The 21294-nt window shown below is 44.7% G+C and overlaps 1 protein-coding gene across 2 annotated transcripts in view; it reads right to left on the reverse strand.

Annotated features, from left to right (window-relative positions):
• Nucleotides 1-21294, reverse strand: part of ADCY9 (adenylate cyclase 9) — a 508932-nt gene that overhangs the window by 12560 nt on the left and 475078 nt on the right. For both annotated transcript variants that reach the window (XM_078663127.1, XM_078663126.1), the window contains exon 10: nucleotides 8699-8740. In XM_078663127.1, the coding sequence (XP_078519253.1) occupies nucleotides 8699-8740 (42 nt within the window). The remainder of the gene's footprint in view (nucleotides 1-8698; nucleotides 8741-21294) is intronic.

The raw sequence follows: 21294 nt of genomic DNA on the forward strand, positions 1-21294 counted from the left end.
TGCCTGACTGTAAATATAGTGTGTGGACTGCCAGTTCTAAATGAGGGCCATAATATAGTGTATTCTGCCTTGCATGTGGCCTTACATGGGTTTTAAGCGTTATAAGTTTTGGCCAACATTTTGTAGAACCTTTTCTCTTGAGTATGTCAAGTTCTTCCAATGGGTTTCCAATGGGCAAACAACCCCTAACCTCCCTCAAACAAAACGGCCCTTCACACAATAGCTCATATGATACTAATGTCCTTGATATTCCAAGTACCTGTCGGCTCCAAATTGTTAACTCTGGTCTATTTCTAGATCTGCCCTGTCGCTGTCCAAGAGATCCAAGAGTCATAGTCTGCAGGGGCATCTTAAAACTGTTACCCATCCGTATAATTTCTGCAGCCAGGGTATTAAAGTGGAAGTGCCACAGGTGCATATGTGTTTTAGCAGACGTGTATGAAATGTTGAAGTTTAGGGTAATACCCAAGTATGTAAATCCTGGTATCATCCATTGAAAGGGGATCTAATTTTTTTAGGGCAACAGCTATTTTCTTTCCTTCCAGAAATCATCAACCTATCTATTTACTGAAGTTCACTTGAAGGCTACCCAGCACCCGAAATTCCTCCAGGATGGGGTGGGGCCCCCTGGAAGGAGAGGTGAGGCACTGCTAATGGTAAAAGAATATCATCAGCAAAGGCCGACACCTTGAAAGTGTATTGGTTAAATGGGATGCTCTGAATTCCCCATGTTCCCGCATTTTCGGCATGACGGTTTCTAAATAAAGCACAAAAAAGCATCATGGATAGATGGTATTCTTGTCTGGTGCCTTTAAGGATCACTATTTTTATGGAGGGACTACTATTTACTCACACTCTGATCCACAGCGAGGTATACCTCTAAATCTTTCTCCAAAACCAGCTCTAGTTAATGTCGCCTTTACCATACCCCAATCCACCTTGTTGAATGCTTTCTCCACATTCCAAGAAAACACGGTCGCCTCTCTATGATATTTCTGGGCCAGATCTATTAAATTGAGGGCTCTTTTGGTGTTATTAGTGGATATGGACAGGATAAAAGTAGTTTGAACAGCGTGGGACTTGAGCAAATATCTTCGTGTCTATACTGAATTGGTCTATATGACGGGCATAAAGTGGAGTCTTTATGAAGTTTTAGATTAACATGGTTATTGCTTCAGCCATGGTCAGTGCACTGGGAGTGGGTCAGACCATTGAAAACCTCAGCAATGATGGGTGCTAACCGTGGGGCAAAGCATTTTTAAAAGTGTGCAGTGTAGCTGGCTGGGTGATATACCACCTTCACTTTTTTAATAACTGTAAGTATCTCTGCTACTGGGGTAGGTTCCTGTAAGTATGCAACTTCAGAAGCCAGGAGGGTTGAGAGGGAGACCGACCAAAGGTACACAGAACTAGCCTCATGTTGGCACAAAGGGTCTTGGATTGTTGGAGGAGATTTTTGATAGATTGATCTTTATTTATTCTGCCACCTGTCATGATTGGAATAAGTCAGTGGCACTGTTTCTTTGCCAGAGGTGACGCATGTTTGGTTTGTCCGGACCAAACTTATAGCCTGTAGTGGCATGCAGACCCTGTGGAGGTCCTCAGATGCTGATGCCCTCAGATGTTCGTCGTTAGGTAAAATACCTCATTTAGCCTTAGTTCAAACCGTTACATTGTTTGTAGCATGTGCAGAGGACTCAACTAGGGCCAGCTTATCCAATCTGAAATTTTGCTGGATGCACAATGGTTTGCTGCATGAGATATTCTTGAAGCAGCAAATTATATATTTGGTGTTATTTCGGCTGATGTAGACTCTGCTTTTGGACTATTCTCTAAAATGCTGCTCCTGGTTTGGACTGAGAGTCTGTGTGTCGCCTGCCCCCTCAATTCAACAGTGTGCATGGGTCATAGCATCTCCTGGTTCAGGAATCGGGAGCAGGGAGGTGTCCCTGTTCAGCACTAGGCAGGTGTTCTCTTCTACGATAAGCTTGTATGATGGGTTAAAAGGGCATTAAATAAATGAGTTTCCCACCAGATCCTGCACATATGGTTTAAAACACTGCTATCTATACATTAAATTCTACACCCGGGGCTGGTGTGTGGAACCATAAACACTCCGCCCTCAATTACTCCATCGATTGCAGTCTTGGCAAAAGTCTCATTTCTGTTTCTAGGACCTTCATGAGGCCCAGGTCTCACCATGTCTGAACTCGAGTCTGCTGCCAGGAGACTACATCAATCTAACCCAGAGGAGGGCTGAACTGCTGTAGCTGAGTTGGAGAGATGTCCCACAGCCTCCTGGTATTCAACTTCAGGGACCTGGGTGGGGACAAGTTCCAGGCAACGCCAATGGGGTCTCCACTGACGACTCTCTACCCGTGAAGTAGGCCACGCATGCTGCCATATTAATCCTCCGACAGGGGTGAGTGTCGCGGGGTTTCCTGAGGCATGGGGGCCTGCATCTTTGTAATCAGAGTGGCTGTGTGAGACTTAGTTGTCACCCCTGTCCACCAGATTAGGCTGGGGATTCCAGGCCACGGTCAGAAGATCAGTGATTAGACGGCCGTTAAGTTTGGCATCTGGCCAAGCCCTCAGACTACTGCCGTTAGTGTCCCCCACAATATGTTGTCAATCACCCTGCCTTGTCATTTAAGTTTAGATATGCAGCTATTCACTCCTGAGCTTTTTAGTTGAACTATTGCATAGAAGTGTGTCCCTAAGGCGCTATCATCTGAGTGTGAACTCCTGTAATAGATATGGATAATGAGATGGAAACATTAAGACTTTCTAATCTACCTCTGTGTTGGAGTTCTGGGTAGCTCGGCAATTGCGTATTATTAGATGATAAAGCCTTCTTTATGTACAGTATGCAGTCGAGGAGAAAGTGACATCTGAAACCTAAGGATGCTGAATGCGTCATGCACCTTCGATGTCCCAGAGGCTCCGACAAGAAACACCCAGGTCCACCCTGGTCTCATCAATTTCCTGACCTCTGTGGTATGCATAAAAAAGCAAATACCTTCCCCAATAATCATACCCACTGGAGAATTTCTTTTTTAGTATCCTTAAGGAATTATTTTCTGTCCAAAGTTGGGTTTGTAAAAATTGAACACTATGATCATAAAGGAGAAGTACTGCTGTGAAAACCAGTTAAACCTATGACGACGAAAACAGTCTTTCCTCAAGTAAATGTTATTCCTGAATAAAGTAGACATCTTTTTTGTTCTCATGCAACAAAATCAGCACAACTAAGCTTTTTGCCGGAGTGTTTAATGCTTGCATTAAAATGGCTACTTTTTTCTTTCTAGTGTGAGCGACACCATAAGATGTGAATGCCTAAGAAAGTGAGCATAAACACAGCAGTAAGAGGACGCTTATTTGAGTCCCCATTATAGCTATGTAAACTAACTCAACAAAGAAGATTTCCACAACACTGACCCCCACAAAATTAGGACCGATGCCAATCCCATTAAAAAATATCCTATACCGACTTTAACATGTACAAATTAACTGAGACTACTCCCCCTGAACAACTCAGGTGTTTCAAGCAGCCCTATCTCTTTTACACCAGTTTTTGGGTCTCACAGCTGCTCGGACGACTCCAGGGTGATACCTTTCTCTTCGCAAACATTTCACAGATGCTGCAACACTCCGACTTTGGTAGCTGCAACTTATTTTGCTGATTGCTTTCTCCCCACTTCCACTGAGACTTCACCATTTGAGATAACTTCGATACAACTCATTGCACAACTGTAGAGCCTTTATCTAGTCAATTTGTTCATGCTGTCCATTCCCAGGATTTTCTCTGCTTCCCATAGGTATCTTTTCTTCTCCTTCTATTGTAAGAGTATGCAGAAAGGTGCACTCAGTGATAGGGCATTTCCTTGATCTCTTCAATGTACTGTTAGCCAACGCATTGAAAAATGTACTTTGAGGCCCAAAAAAGTAAAGTTACTCTTCATCTGAGTCAGCACCACAGGATACTCCATCTGTTTGTGGAAATGGACTCGGGTCAGTATGTTGGGGCAAGGCCCGCTGAGAGCAACTCTGTGTGGGCAATCGAGCCTTGGATGAGAATTCCCAGGTCTATCCTTTGATACAGTGCAGGGTATCTGGTAGAATTCCTTGAATATGTTGCCCTTCCACACCTCTTGAGAAGCCCCTTATTAAAATATTATTTCTTTTAGAGACCTATTTTCAAGGTCTTCCTGCTTGAATTGGAGTCCTTATTTTGTTTATGTAGCAAAAACATCATTCCCCACATCTGATGTTCCTCCAATTTCTTAGTAATTGTTTTCTCCTTGTTCTCTGTGGGAAAGAATAGACAAGCTGGGTCTCCATCACTTCTATAAAACATACCTTAAAACCAGTTGTGATGTTGCTCACTTTCGAGTTTATTTCTCAAGGAAGTGGAGATCCTCTTGATTAATGCCAACATTGCCTTGAACTGCGTCAGACTGTCTGGTAATTGGCTCTGTGTAAATGAGTTATGAAGTTCCTTATGCATTTTCCTTACTTTGGATAAATGCGTGTACTTATGACATATATCCCTACTATTTCTGCTGGATACAATTGCTGGCCGCACACTACTAGCCACATGGCTCTACCTATGAGCATGTTAAGCTTGCCATCACTTTACTGCCTTTGCCAATGCAGTCGCTTTGGAGAACAATCTCAATAGGAAGAAAACCTGAACAGGCACACACCCGCTGGACCTTCTAGGTTACATGCAAGCATATTCAAGTTTGATCAGACTTACATAACCTTCCAAATTGGGTCTCGCCTCTAGATATTCTTGCTCAATTAATCGTCCCTCCTCAATGTGGATGTAGACTCATTTGCCTTTCTTTCAGAGTGCTGCCAATGTAACATGACCCATCCTCTGCTGCATTCAATCACCTTTTCTGCTGTAGTAGTGGCTCCTTAGTATGTCTTCTTCCCACAAGGGCTGACCTGCTTCCAAGGGTATGAAGGCCAGAGACGCCACTTCTTCCCCGTGCAGCTTTATTCACTGTTATATGGATGCAAGAATTCTCCACTCCTCCAGCCCTTTCTCTATTCAGCCTGTGTGAATCAGGTCTGATGCCAATTTCACTGCAGGAACTTTACAGGCGTACTGCTCCAGCACTGGTCAGCTCTTCCTTTTTTAATCAGTGTGTGTGGTGCTCGTGCTGGGAACTGGGTATCGCCATGTGTCCTCTGTGGATAGCCACACTCACTTCTCTAGAAGCCAGAATCTGAAGAGCACCACTATCTCCAGATACTCTGGGTCGGTTGCACTACCAGGGCACCATCTCTGCCAGTTGTCACATTACGTCCAGTACAGCTTGCACTCTACATCCTGGTCTTGTAGCCTAATCTCTGGCGCTGTTGGGAGTCCACACCGAAAGAGGAGTCTATCCTGTCCATACCAGTGTAGCCACTGAGATCTCCCATTCTACAGATAAGGTTATGGGGTCATGGCCCATGATGTTCGTGGCTAAAACATAGGTTAGGTGGTAGGCCCAGACTAGTATGCCTACTCCATTCCTCCATCCGTAGCTAGCCATGCCTCACAATGTAGTTTTTTTAAAATGTGCCCTCAATGGTTTATGCTTGCTTTATAAACTTTTAAACTGGATGTACACTTTATATATCTCAAGTTTTGACATCGTTTCTGTGGTGCTATTTAAGAACTGCGCACCAGCACTGCCTTTCATTTTCTGCTATCTATAGCTTCAGAGGGAACCACACATACACACACACAGATGAGAAAGTTGACTGAAAGATCTACTCAAAACCAGATGCACAGAAAATAGTTGAAAGTGGAAGGGGACAAGTAGGTCATAGAGGGCGCTGGATAAGGAGATTGGCATGCAGATGAAAAGTGTGCATCTTAAGTATTTCACACAACAAATAAAACCAATATGGGGGTATCAACTTGATGCTCTTTTTCAATGGCATAGTATCTAAACTTTATGAAATTTCTTGTACTAACATACATAGAAGATATGCACTGTAGTCACACTTGTACACTTTACCTTATGATTTTCCTCCATACTTGTGAACAACACAAAATCAATGTTTAATTTGTGATGGCTTCAGCAGGTGGTAGGAATTTGCCCTCACATTTCAAGTGTAGCTAAATACAAATGATTCCTTCTTTCTTTCTACCAGACTGTTAACCTGATTGCAAAGATGGCATAAAGCGGTATCTAGTGAGTTTTCAAGTAAAATGTAACTAGAGGTATATGTTATGTACCTCTAAGAACATGCCTTCAGAAAGATCTGCATCTTCTTTCCCACACTTCCTCGCAGAACGTAAAGACTAGTGCCTTGAAGTGCTCTGTCTCTAACTTGGCAGGCCACTGATTCTGGCAGGATTCAGTGGGTAAATTCAAAGATCACTTAGCTCCAAATCCATGACACAAGTAAATAATTTTTGTCTCCAAATTTTCAAATTTCTACTTTGAATGCACACACGCTATACAATAGATATAGTTGTTGTCTTGCAGAAGGCACAAGTAATATGAAAGTCTATAAATGGGAATGTTTTACAGCACTACAAACCAACTTAGGTATTTTGTTAAAGATGAGAAATGAAATGCCACACATTCTCTATGTGATCTGGTGCACAGCAAATGTAACATCCGTTGGTGGAGTCTCTACAACCCTTAATGTTTCGGATTTAGGTGATGTAATTTTTGCTTTTCTTAGAGCACCATGTGAGCCTCTGAACACCTTTGGCTGAAAAACACAATCTGATGATGGCATCCAAGTGGGGACAACGTGGGTTTAACACTAATGTCATAGTCAGCCATTTGACTTGCCATTGGTTGACACCCACACTTTCTATTTGAAGAAAACAAAGTGCTTTTCAAGCCCTAACACTGGATATAGGAATTAAGCACAGAATGCACACACACATAAGAATCATGCTTTCAAACTAGATGCATACCAACAGATGTCAAGATATTACTACCTTTTTCATTGGCATCAAAGTCAAGGAGGGATATTAACAACAATGAAAACGTGTTTGATGATGTAGAATGCGTGTCTCTCATCAACGACAACAACGGCATCGGAAACCTCCTAATGGTTCGAACCTCCATGACTGTAACCTGAACCTCATCAACAATAAAAATGATTGCTTCTATGAAAAAGTATGATGATTGTTTTGCAATGGGGACTTCTCTCTTCCCAATAACCATGTCTTGAAAAAAGGTGAGAGCATTACTTCTGAACATAAGATCTGCATGGACGACAAAAGTCCTTGATGATGGTTGAATAGCTGATGAAATAGGTCTCAGCATCAGATCAGAACTGTGAGCCTTTCCTTCTCTGGTTTGACTAGTAATGTCCTTAACCCTCTAGGACCTTTTAAGCTAAATCCCTATGGAGAGTGGTTTTAAGCTTCTTTGATTGTGGGGACCTTAAGGAACATGCACCAATGCAGATTCTTTCCCATACAGAACTTTCTCTTCCAACGAATGATACTTGCGTATGCAACTTGCCTGGTGAAAGGCTGCTCTCTCCATGCTCAATAATACTTCTTCTTGATGAAAATCCAGCCCCGAAGTCACATTTAGGAATATCATTGCCTGGATTCAGACAGTATATAATTTAATTTGGGTCTCTTTGAGACAACTGCTTTTTTTGCCAACCTTTTATACTTTTCTTAAAATATGCCCCCATTTTTCTCAAGTTTCTTTGAGCATCTGATACTCCATACTGCCTGGACACTGATCAGGAGTGCGGCAGGGGGCCTCAGATCTTGTCACTTCACGAACAATGTACTATAAAATGCTAGCTCATTTTCACTGATTGCTTCCTCTTGCATCCGCCTCTGGTGCTTCTTGCATGTCAGAGCAGTTTACTGTAGCTTTCATCCACTTTTAGACTGCATCATTCATTGTTTTTGCTTTGTTTGTCCACTCGTTCTCTTCTGTAGCCCTCCCTTTAAAGCTAAATCCTACAATATTTTACTTCTCTAATGACCATTCTTCTTCAATTTAAAGTCTAAAATATACTTATTTTCTTTATTAGCTTTTCTTGACCTGCTGTTCCTGCTCCTTGTTATCTCTAGACTTCAGTAATGCAACAGCCTTTCTTCCAACCTTTCTTAACAATTAGCACAATTGATAATTGTACTATAAATTAGCACAAAATCATGTCAAAGATGCTTTATTACCAGTTTCTTCAAGACTTCTCTATATGTTTTTTCCTACCTTAGGATCTCTCCTCACTATGTATCTCATCTGCATCAGCTGCCACAGCTTGCCTTGTGATGCCTCTTTTCTTCTGTGACTAATATTCTGTCTCATTTGATAGGCCTTTCATAGCTCTATCACCTCACCACCTCTAGAAGCTAACGTTTCATGTATTTGATATTTTTCTAGTTTACTCCCCTGGTGTTAATTGCCTCAATCTCTGAAATAAATGCGTCAAGTTCACTTTCATATCTCGCTTCCTACTTTCCCTATACTGTACTGTGGGAAGTGATAGCTCTTTTTCTTTAGACCATATTATATCCTCAGATGCTCCTGCCACCTCTAACCTCTATTGTCCTCCAACCTTGAAACCAACCTTAAAACCATTTGAGCATCAGTTTTGTCATCCGCTTTGCCCAGTGCACCCACCTTATTTCAGTTTTAAATATTGCCTATTATCAAGGAACATCATTTTAAAAATATTACTAGAAACCTTCTAACAGGCTTACCTAAGATTTTGTGGCGAATCCATTTCTGGAATTTTGAGTGATCTGTAACAGAAATGTAATAAAACAGGATATTAGGTGGCACTATTTGCAATCAGCGTACACAACAATCAATTCAATGGGGCTGCACTCCCTGAGTAACTCAAACAGATCAAGAAGTTTTCAATTACATTGTGTCTGCAAGTCCAACAAAAAGCGGACAGAAGGCATATTTGATGTTAGTTGTCACAGTGTAGTGGGAAGCACAAGAAGATCTTTAGGGGAAACGGATGTACCAAAGCACTCAACAATTAGTAAATCAATGGTGTTGTCACCATATACATTGTTGTCCAAAAACATAGTCAGAGACCAGGAGTCAAAGAATCTTTTTTGGAAAAAGCTTGTATTGCAATACAGAAAACAGCCGACATGTGTTTCGTCACACAAGTGACTTCTTCAAGGCTTCTTCAAGTGGATTGATAACGTTTTCACGTTCTTGTGGCTTAACAGGCATGAGGCAAGAAAGTATTCTTATGGGTCAGGGCCTAGACTGTATATGTCATCCATAGGTCCTCAAAGGAGTCCAACTCTCCCACATCGTAAAATATTTTTCAATAGGTCAGTATTTAAAGTAATATTGACACTGAAATATTTAGAGTATTCCCAATGTAGTCGAAGTCGATTATTTATACGATCAAAGGTGTCAAAAATTACGTATAGAAGAACAGGTCTTGAACCGATCTTACAAAGACAATCAGTGCGGACCATTGAGTAGAATATCTGGTTGAATTGTATGTTGAATTGAGCCGCTGAGGAGTGCCTTGTCAAGCCTCCTTTGTGCCGCGTCCGATTACTGCTCTTCTCGTACCAAAACAAAAGTAGAAAATAATGTTTCTTTAGGATTTATATCTTCCACAGAAATAGAGGATGCAATTGACTTTTCTATCCAGCACCTCTGCGGATCTTTTAACCATTGGTAGTATTTTAGCATCATTAGAACCCATACTTCTAGCCATCTTATTCATGGTATCCTATAAAAGTCAACAATGGCAGTGCCACCTTAAATGCCTTTTAAGTAGAATCAAAGGAAAGTGGCAATATAGCTACTGGGGATACAATGAATGAATGAATATTGAATTATAGAGCACAAACTTAGCCCCAAGGCGTCAAGGCGCTACAAGGACTGACCATGAATCTATGGAAAATATTAATTCTGGATAAGACTTGTTAGTAACTATTTCTTCACTAGCAACAGAACTTCAGTATGAGAAGGAATCTTGGAAGAAGGTTTTTAAATATTAAATCACTATAAGAAGATATGAGATGGCTGCAGGACTAAAAGTCATTCACTGACTCATGTCTGTAGGCTTGCTGAGTGTATGAAATGATCTCTTTTTTTTAGTTGACCAGCAGTGCAGCACAGACGCAGAGACCATAGTTGAGACCATCGCTGCTGTAGCTGTTTCAGATCTGCTGAAGCCCCACTGTTGTGGTCTCCTGGTAAGGTGAGGCCTGGCTTAGTCTGGACAGGTTCAGCCTGCTGGCAGTGCCTGCCGCCGAATGAAACACCCTGGTCTTCAACCACAAGTAAGGAAAGCTGGATAGGAGGTGTGGGCGTGTGGTAGAACAGGACATGGTTGGGCTTGCTAGAGCAAGAGGTCTGGGCAAACGAATGGAGGGCAGTTGCTGAGGCCAATGACTGAAGAGAAGAACACGAACCAGAGCCCAGGAATTCAGCAAGCAAAGCAACACAATTGGCAATTAAGTCAACTAAGCCAAGGACTAGTGTTGACCGGGGCGGAAGCAAGTGGTGCAAGTACTCTTCAAGCTTGTGCCTGCCTGCAAAACCCTCTTCCTTTCACCATAATACTTTCCAGCTCACTATACCATATAAAGAGCTCTCTTGGGGCTCTGAGGCTTAGCAGGAGTATGGCCTAAGCTTCGACGGACTGCTGGGTCAGGAACAACGAAAAAGGCAACAGAAGGTCACAATTAGGAACACAAATGGTCCACAGCAAACCATATAGATAAAAGCAGAGTTAACCTCACCACTGATGTCAAGTCAAGAATTTGTATAGCGCACTACTCACCCAGAGGGTCTCAAGGCGCTTGAGGGAGGGGGGGTGCGTTACTTATCGAATATCCAAGTTTTGAGTTGTTTTCTGAAGGAGAGGTGGTTCTGTGTAAGGCGGAGGTGGGTGGGGAGAGAGTTCCAGGCTTTGGCCGCTAAGTAGGAGAAGGATCTTCCCCCCATGGTGGATCTTTGGATGCGTGGAATTGCGGCGAGGGCTTGATTGGACGATCGTAGTTGGCGGGTGGGGGTGTAAAAGGTCAGGCACGTGTTGAGGTATTTGGGTCCTAGGTCGTAGAGGGCTTTGTGTGCGTGGGTGAGGAGACGGAACGTTATTCTCTTGTTGACGGGGAGCCAGTGGAGGTCTCTCAGGTGACCGGAAATGTGAGCTTGGCGGGGGATGCCAAGGATGAGTCTGGCTGAGGCCTTCTGGATGCGTTGGAGTTTTTTCTGTAATTTGGCTGTGGTTCCGGCGTAAAGGGCGTTTCCGTAGTCCAGTCGGCTTGTGACCAGTGCATGTGTGACCGACTTTCTTGTTTCGGTGGGGATCCAACAGAAGATTTTTTTGAGCATACGTAGGATGTTGAAGCATGATGATGAGATGGCGTTGACTTGTCTGGTCATCGAGAGGGAGGAGTCCAGGATGAAGCCCAGGTTACGTGCGTGGTCCGTTGGTTTGGGTGCGTTGCCCAAGGCCGGTGGCCACCAAGAGTCGTCCCAAGCGGAGGGGGATGATCCTAAGATGAGGACTTCCGTTTTGTCCGAGTTCAGTTTTAAACGGCTGTTCCTCATCCATTCGGCTACTTCTTTCATCCCTTCGTGTAGGTTTGTTTTTGGCGGTGTTTGGGTCTTTGGTGAGGGAGAGGATCAACTGGGTGTCGTCAGCGTAGGAGATGATGTTGAGGTTGTGTTGGCGCGCGATGGATGCTAGGGGACTCATGTATACGTTGAAGAGGGTGGGACTGAGTGATGATCCTTGTGGTACGCCGCAAATGACTTCAGTGGCTTCCGATTTGAAAGGGGGGAGGCGGACTCTCTGGGTTCTTCCGGCGAGGAACGAGATGATCCAGTTTAATGCTTTTCCTTGTATTCCGACGTTGATGAGGCGTTGTATAAGGGTGCTATGACAGACTGTGTCGAAGGCTGCGGAGAGGTCCAGTAGGATGAGGGCAGCTGTTTCTCCGTTGTCCAGTAGAGTACGAATGTCGTCTGTTGCTGCGATGAGGGCGGTCTCGGTGCTGTGTTTGGCTCGGAAGCCGGACTGTGATGGGTCGAGGGAGCCGTTGGATTCGAGGAAGGCGGCGAGTTGACTGTTGACGGTTTTCTCGATGACTTTGGCAGGGAATGGGAGGAGCGAAATGGGGCGGTAGTTTTTTAGTTCGGTGGGGTCTGCTGTGGGTTTCTTCAGGAGGGCGCAGAGTTCGGCATGTTTCCAGCTTTCCGGGAAGGTAGCGGAGTTGAGGGAGCAGTTGATAACATCACGGAGATGGGGTGCGATAATGGAGTCTGCTTTGTTAAAAATGTGGTGTGGACACTTGGTTCGGTTGGCGATCCGGAGTGGATGGAGTTCATCAAGCGGAAGGTGTCTTCAGTGGTGATTGGGTTCCAGGCGCAAAGGTTGTTGGAGGGGGGTTTTGGTTCGGAGGTGGGTGGGGTGGACTGGTCGCCAAAGCTGTTATGTATGTCAGTGATTTTGTTGTGGAAGAACGAGGCTAGAGAGTCGCAGAGGTCTTGAGAGGGAGTGATGTCGTTGGTGCCGGCGGTGGGGTTGGTAAATTCTTTGACGATGTTGAATAATTCTTTGCTGTTGTGGGCGTTGTTGTCGAGTGGGTCCTTGAATGCTGATTTTTTGGTGGATCAGATCAGCTGGTGGTGTTTGCGGGTGGCGTTCTTGAAGGTGGCCAAGTTGTCCGTGGTTGGATTTTTTCGGCAGGTTTTCTCGAGGGTTCGACAGATCTTCTTGGATTTCTTAAGGTCGTCATTGAACCAGGGGGCTTTTTTGCTACCTTGCTTGATTTGATGCTTTTTCAAGGGTGCTAATTCGTTAGCGCTATGGGTGATCCATTGTGTGAGGTTGATGGCTGCTTGATTTGGGTCCAATGATTTAGCAGGAGGGTTTTTGGTAAAGCGATGTGAAGAGCTGGTCGGTGGTAATTTTGTTCCAGTTTCTGCGGGGTATTGGTTGTGGGTGGTTATGGGTTGTGGTCTTTTTGTAGTTGAAGTGAACGCAGCTGTGGTCCGTCCAATGGAGTTCTGTGGCGTGATTGAAGGAGACGTGCTTGCTGGAGGAGAAGATTGGGTCGAGCGTGGGCCTGGCGTAGTGGGTGGGGGTGTCTACAAGTTGTTTGAGTCCTAGATTGGCGAGGTTGTCCAGAAGGGAGGTGGTGTGGCTGTCGTTCTTTTCCAGGTGGAAGTTGAGGTCTCCTAGTAGAATGTAGTCCTCGGAGGGGAGGGCGTGTGGGCTGATGAAGTCGGCGATGTCTTCGCTGAATTGTGTGTGGGGTCCCGGGGGTCTGTAAATGAGGGTACCTCTGAGTGTGGTTTTAGGGTCGGTGTGGATCTGGAAGTGAAGGTGTTCGGCGGTTGCGAGGTTGTCGTCGGAACTGGTCGTGATGCAGATGGTGTTCTTATGGACGATGGCGATGCCTCCTCCTGTTTGGTTGATGCGGTCCTTTCAGATGATTTTGTAGTCAGCCGGGATGGCTATGGCGATGTCGGGCGCTGATGAAGCGTTCATCCAGGTTTCTGTAAGAAAGGCGACATCCGGCGTTGTGGTGTCTAGTAGGTTCCATAGTTCAGTGGCGTGTTTGTGGACCGACCGGGTATTGAGCAGGATACACTTCAGGTGGTTAGTGTTGGAGCTCTGTTTGGAGTTTGTGGGTTTGGCGAGGGTCCTGATGCAGTCGTACTTGCAGGAGTGGCAGGTGAAGGGTCCATGGGTGTGTTCTGGGGCGGCTTGGTAGCAGTCTGGGATACGGCCGGAGTTGAGTGCTGAGAGGGTAGCGGTGTCATACTTAATGCGGGAGGAGTGGATTTTGCGAGGACCAGGGGGTCTAGCGCTGGGCGCGGTCCAGGCGCGGACGGGCGTAGACGGGCTTACCTTTGGCACGCCTTCGTCGCGCATGGGCGCGACCGCTGCGCGTGGACGCTGCGCGTCTGTTGCTCTGACATATGTAGATAGTGAAGGGGGCGGAGCAAGGGAGGAGCAGCTGGGAGGCGGGAGGCGGGAGCGGATTGGAGAGACGGGCTATGAGGCACAACAACAACAAAATGGCAGCAAAAACAAAAGTGAAACAGGGCGAGGTTTGGGCACAGTCTGTGATGTCGCTAAGATATGGGCAGAGGCACCAGCACAATCGGCACAAATGATTTATCAAGAAATGCGAGCAGTGCAATACAATGTAGCTCTACGATACCAGTCAGCTCCAAATGATAGTGCAGGCAATGAGAGCAATGCAAAACAATATAGCGCTACAATACCACAAATAATAATGCCAGCAATGCGCAAATTAATTATTAGCAGCAGTGAGCACAATGAGCGGAATAGCGCTACGATACCAAGAGCCAGGGAGCGACCGCTTCTGAGCGAGTCAGGACGGTCACAGCGCAGAAACTGACGTGACAATCTATAGCTATCTGTGGGAGGGAGGAGCAGCTGGGAGGTGGGAGCGGGGTGGAGAGACGGGCTATGAGGCACAACAACAACAAAATGGCAGCAAAAACAAAAGTGAAACAGGGCGAGGTTGGGGCACAGTCTGTGATGTCGCTAAGATATGGGCAGAGGCACCGGCACAATCGGGCACAAATGATTTATCAAGCAATGCTAGCAGTGCAATACAATGTAGCTCTACGATACCAGTCAGCTCCAAATGATAGTGCAGGCAATGAGAGCAATGCAAAACAATATAGCGCTACAATACCACAAATAATAATGCCAGCAATGCGAGCGATGCGCAAATTAATTATTAGCAGCAGTGAGCACAATGAGCGGAATAGCGCTACGATACCAAGAGCAAGGGAGCGTGGGGAGCGACCGCTTCTGAGCGAGTCAGGACGGTCACAGCGCAGAAACTGACGTGACGATCTATAGCTATCTGTGGGAGGGAGGAGCAGCTGGGAGGCGGGAGCTGGGTGGAGAGACGGGCTATGAGGCACAACAACAACAAAATGGCAGCAAAAACACAAGTGAAACAGGGCGAGGTTGGGGCACAGTCTGTGATGTCGCTAAGATATGGGCAGAGGCACCGGCACAATCGGGCACAAATGATTTATCAAGCAATGCGAGCAGTGCAATACAATGTAGCTCTACGATGCCAGTCAGCTCCAAATGATAGTGCAAATGAGAGCAATGCAAAACAATATAGCGCTACAATACCACAAATAATAATTTCAGCGATGCGAGCGATGCGCAAATTAATTATTAGCAGCAGTGAGCACAATGAGCGGAATAGCGCTACGATACCAAGAGCCAGGGAGCGTGGGGAGCGACCGCTTCTGAGTGAGTCAGGACGGTCACTGATGTGACTTTTCAAAAAACAAACAGAAACGACCTTATTATAGACGGATAATGATTTATCCTTCTCAGTACTGTCCCAAAAAGCAGATGAGAGCAGGTGTACCACTGCCGATGACAACAATCCTGAGCGATAAAAAACAAGCAACAAAAATGGGACAATGTACTACACCTTTAGGGGCCACGAGGAGAGGGTTCAGACTTCAGTGGATAGCAATAGCTCAATTATTGAACAACTGTTACACACACATAACATCTCGACCCCAAATCCCCAAGTACACACTTTAGAGTACATGGTATATCTGCCCCCATTGGGTGTGTATGATGCTGGATTAAAAAGTCATCATAGTCGCAAAAGCCTCATCAAGGAACTTCTACCAGACCAATTTGCGGAACTAAACAAGGCTCTGCAGGACGTCGGCTTAGAAAAATCAACCAGTGTCTGGTAATTAATCAAGAGTTTGTAAAGCGCGCTACTCACCCGTGAAGGTCTCAAGGCGCTTTGCGGGGTGAGCAACTCCGGATCACTCGAAGAGCCAGGTCTTGAGGTACTTCCTAAACGTGTGCAGGGTTCCTTCCTGGAAACAGAGTCTGGTGTCTTTGGCTTCTTCATGAGTGAGAGGATGAGCTGGGTGTCGTCGGCGTAGGATACAATGCTGAGCCCATGCTGTCTGACGATGGTGGCAAAGGGGGCCACGTAGATGTTGGAGAGTGTGGGGCTGAGCAATGATCCTTGGGGTACTCCGCAGTTGATATCGGTGGGTTCGGAGAGGAAGGGAGGGAGTCTGATCCTCTGGGTTCGGCCAGAGAGAAAGGATTGGATCCAGTCGAGGGCGGTTCCTTGTATCCCCGCGTCGAGAAGTCTGGCTGTGAGTTTGTGATGTGAGACTGTGTCGAAGGCTGCGGAGGGATCTAGCAGGATGAGGGCTGGAGTGGAGTGTGTTCCTGGTCGAGTAGTCTGCAGATGTCGTCGGTGGAGGGCAGTCTCGGTGCTGTGGTTGAAGCAGAATCAAGACTGGGAGGCGTCAAGGATGGAGTTCTGTTCGATGAAGGCGGTCAGTTGGGCGTTTACGAGTCTCTCAGTGACTTTGGCCGTGAAGGGGAGGAGAGAGATGGGCCTGTAGTTTTTCAGGTCTGTTGGGTCTGCCGTTTGCATCCTGAGGAGGGGTTTGACCTCTGCCCGCTTCAAGTCGTTTTGGAAGATGCCGGACATGAAGGAGGCGTTGATGGTCCGTCCTAGTTTGGGTGCGATGGAGGTGGCGGCTCAGGGGAATATGTGCGGAGGGCAGAGGTAGTTCTGTAAGGGCTCCTGAGTGGGTTTTTTTCATGGTCGCGGTGATGTGTTCTACTGTGGCGGGATTCCAGGTCTTGAAGGATAGCATATCTGAGGCGCAGGGGGGAGGGGGGGTGTTCGGCGTCGGTTCGTTGAAGTTGTCGTAGAGGGCCTTGATCTTCAGATGGAAGTAGGAGCTTAGCTTGTCGCAGAGTTCCTGGGAAGGAGTGACCTCCGTGGCTTCGCTGGGGTGTTTCGCGAACTGCTGAGTTCCTTGGTGTTGGTCTGGACTTTGTTTCCTATGAAGGTCCGTTTGTTGTCTCTTATGCGCTGGTGGTATTCCTTCAGGGCGATCCTGTGGTTGTTCCGTTCTTCAGTAGTTTTCTGGTTTCACCAGGTTTTCTTTAGGCATCTGCAGGAGCGACTGGCTTCTTGTAGGTCTGTGGTGAACCAGGCAGGGTGGCAGATGGGTGCGAGCTTGTTAGGGCGGCAGGAGATCCAGCGGTGAAATTCCATGGCTGCGGAGTTGGTGTCAGTCGTGGCGCTGAGGGGGGGGGGGGGTCTGGAGGAGGGTGGTGTGGAGGTGTTCCTCTGTTACCTTGTTCCAGTTCCTTCCTGGTGGGCGCGGGGGGCTTGGGTGCAGTGATGGTGTTGAAAGTGAAATGAACGCAGTGGTGGTCTGTCCAGAGGGGCTGGGTGGTGTGGCTGAAACTGATGTTTTCACCTCACGGGAAGATGGGGTCGAGGGTGTGTCCAGCTTTGTGAGTGGGCGTGTTGACCAGCTGCTTCAGTCCAAGGTTGTCGAGGAGAGTGGTGGAGTCGGGTCGTTTCAGTGTGCTCTCAGTGTGCATAAGAAAACAATAGATGACGAGGGTAGCCACAATCATATGGAAACATCAATATTGCGGATTATGAAGGACAAACAAAAACAAATCAAAGTCTTCAAAAAGCAGTTAGCCAAGGAGGATGCACATCAAAGAGGAAGAGAGGCTAAATAGGGTTGATATCGACAAATGGCACACCCAGATCAAATTGACGCTGATAAGATATCAATTAACCAAGTTTACTGAACCCATGACATAGAAAGAGAGCAACTACAAGGTGCCAATACCAAGAAGAAAACAGTATAACAGATACCTGGGTGATTATAGTAAAAAGCTTTCAATCAACTGTGGATGCTCTCAATTATCAATCAAAATAATGTTACTTACAAGTGGAGTTACTAAATATGCTGGCAGTATTCATATCTGAGAGAGACAGAAAACTCGGCAACTTGAGCAATATAGTAAAGAGTGTGCAAGAAGATACAGACAGCAGGAAGCAACATGCTTGTGCTTGACGATATTGGATACATTCATCAGCCTTCCAACAGTTTTAAAGACACCAATCACAGAATTTAAATCAGACCTGCATAAACCTTGCTAGGCCTGCGGAAGCAAGCACTTTATAAACAACTACCCTGAAACACATAATCGGTCATAACTGTCCAATAAGGAAGTTAAGAGGTCACTCCTTCAGCCTGAACCAATGCCCCCAATGGAGCACCAAAAATTGGTACAAATTCTAGCAAATGAAAACTTGCAATCAACAAACAACCAGCATCTGGCCAATGGTAAATACATACAGAGCATACAAGGGGATATTCATAATTCCACACTCAACGTAAATAGTTCTAATTTTAAAACTCCTAACACTATACAGGACAAATCTGAATTAGCCCCAGCTCAGGGGACTCTCATAAAGGGGTTGACAAAAATGTAGCGAAAAAGGCAAAGAAAAGCAAGACATCTGAAATTAAACCAGACAGTGAAAAAACACCAGGTAAAGGAAATGTTTCTGATCTTCAAAAACACAGCGAGACACCTGGCAAAAGGCAAAAACAATGAGAAATTAAACGCAGTGTTCTTGCAGGAAACGCCATAAGGAGCAGCAAACCACTAGAGCAGACCTCCCATAAATATCTGTCCACTCAATAGTTGGAAAAATGGAAGATTACCAACAAGAACAAACACAACAAAAAGTATCAGTGGACTAGTGCAGAAAGGACAAATAAACTCTCAGGACCAAGAAGCAAAAACTTCAACTGGAAATCCCTCATCACCACATAGTGGAAACATGGACGGAAACATCGACACAGGTATGTAACCTCTGAGTATACTTAATGCCTCAATAGTCAATTCCACTGTAAAATTGGTTATTGAGAGAGGTTTTTGAAGTAGGTTCTGGAAGGAAAAGTCTGCTAATCCCAGAATACCGCTCTAGAGGACGCCATTACATCCTACCTTGAGGAAACATACTAGGAATGATGCAATCATCAGAAATACTAGTGAACATCACCTTGAGTGACATTGAATCAATTGAGTTTCAGCTCCCGTAGCACGTCAAACAATAGTGAGCGAACCAAGTAACATGGGTCACAGAAAGGCTGGCTACTAAAATCATGGCAGAAGAACTAAAATTCAAATCACATGGCATAAGACTTCCCCAGTACAGGAAACAGGGTACAGACATCGATTGGAAGATTAGTCAATGCCTTAAAGGAAACTACTGCACACTGAAGGGACACCGGTTTATTTATCACTGTGCAATGCACTAAGAGTAACAATAACAGTGAACAAACAAGGGCAGCAGGGGGAAACTAACCCAAATAACAACATCAACATAGTAAAACTGTCAGATTGGGGATGGCTGTCAGCAGCATTGCAAGTTAAGCCCCACAACTGAAATGAGGTTACAGTGCATATCCCCTTCAAGAACACTCAAACCCGGTTCTCATTATGCTCATGAAATATAGGTGGCCTATTAAACAAACTTCATAATACCAACTTAACAAAGTGTTGGAAGGGGCATCATATCATTATGTTCTAAGAAACATGGTCAACAGACCCGATTTCACAGACTTCATAAATCCAACAAGACAATCCCAACATACATCAGCGCATCAATCCAGGATGCATATATTACTAGGTCAAATAAGGATCATGAAATACTGGTAGTACTAAGGGCCAACTGGAACCTGGTAAACAAAGCAACACTTGCACTGATAAAATGTGTACATAAATCCAAACCAGAATACAAAACATGATCTTACAGGGAAATTAGTTACACTAATAACCGATCTGCAAATACCACCAGGTTTGATAGACTTCTTAACTGCTGGTGACTTCAATATGAACTAATTTTGTACCCCACATGAAGTCGAACAGTTACTAATCTCAGACAAATTGTGGTACATACAGCCGCTTCATTGCACAGGATATTTTATCCCATAATTGTGGTGGGGTTTACATGAATTGACCTGCGCTAACAAGCTTCTTGTGTTGGTGTTTAATTACATTAGTGCTAGGTTTAACCTTTTGCCTTTTACATCCCTTCAGTTTTTTATCGTTCGACTTTGACCGAGGCATGTGTTTTAATTATCAGTTCATTGGGCCCATAGTATCTAAACCGTTTATTATGTTTCAGACAGTATCTGGACAGTTTTTTAGAGCCACTATGAAATTTGCACTTAATGTTTTACCGTAACTAGTAATAACATCATGAATTTTTTTTTATTTTACTGCTGGGCTTAAAAATTATTCTACAATGAGTGTATTCATTTTTGCTTGGTGTTCTTTTATCGTTTTGATACAGGCGTTTTCTAGTCACACAATAGCCTTGTACTTAATAAGTAAAATTGATCTTGTCATTTCTGTGATACATTTTGTCTTCTCTTAGACTGCGATGAACGAACATTTACTGTTTTCATTTTCCGTTTCTTTCATTGCTTTTTTTGCACCACCGCCAACAAATGTTCGCAATTTGAAAATGTATTCACATTGCACAACACTTAATTTGGTGGTCCAATCTGTGTTCTAGATTTCACTCAACAATGTACTTTTACACTTAGGGTCTCTACATTAGAATTGGTGGCTCTTGTTTTTCCACTCTATTCACTAGATGTTTCGTGGCAATATGTATTTCTTTGGTCATCACCTTCTGTTGGTTTATGTTTTTCATTTTTATGTCCATCCCAGTCACATCTGTTACACGGTGTGACGAAACACGTATCGGCTGGTTTGTTTCTTTTGTACTGATCAAATCAACAAGCAGTGTTGGAGTGGTCTGACGGGGACTTTGGAAATGCCAGATGGGCTATTTTGAAAGGGCCCAAGGGACCAAAGACATTGCCCCCACTCTGGCCCTTTAAGATCTCTAATCCGATCATTTACATACATGAAAATACTAAATGCTTTCCACACTGCTTTTAACATCTTACCATTTTACCAGGTAGCGTGGTGCCTGTCTAAGGTACTTTGGTGCCTTGAGAGGGGTCTGTATCTCTATATAAATAGAACTACAATTTAATTTAAAGGTAAAAGTGACTGTTATATTAGGCTATTCAGTTATGCTAAGGATCTGGTCCCCGACTCTGAGAGTGGCTCTCTGTGGAATACTCATGTAGAGCGCATCCACATTTTTTCTTCATAATGTGCAAAGTTAATAAAGAAACAAGCACTATTCTTTGTTAAAAAGCTGATATGTGGCAATAGTGGGGTTAACAAGTAAGTATCTTAAACATAAATGTATCATACTATGCAGGAACCTTACAAATACCTTGCTTTCTGAGCTTGACTTTACTATATCTGCCTTCTCTAACCTGGGTTAATCTGGGTTGGAGAAATAAATGTGTCATATTTCCCTGTCTATTAAAGGTAACAGAATGGAGATGAAGAACTCCAGCAACAGTGTATAATCCAGTAAACATACCTATACATATGCTT

This window comes from Lissotriton helveticus, chromosome 10 (genome assembly GCF_964261635.1).
Source record: "Lissotriton helveticus chromosome 10, aLisHel1.1, whole genome shotgun sequence".
Lineage (NCBI taxonomy): Eukaryota > Metazoa > Chordata > Amphibia > Caudata > Salamandridae > Lissotriton > Lissotriton helveticus.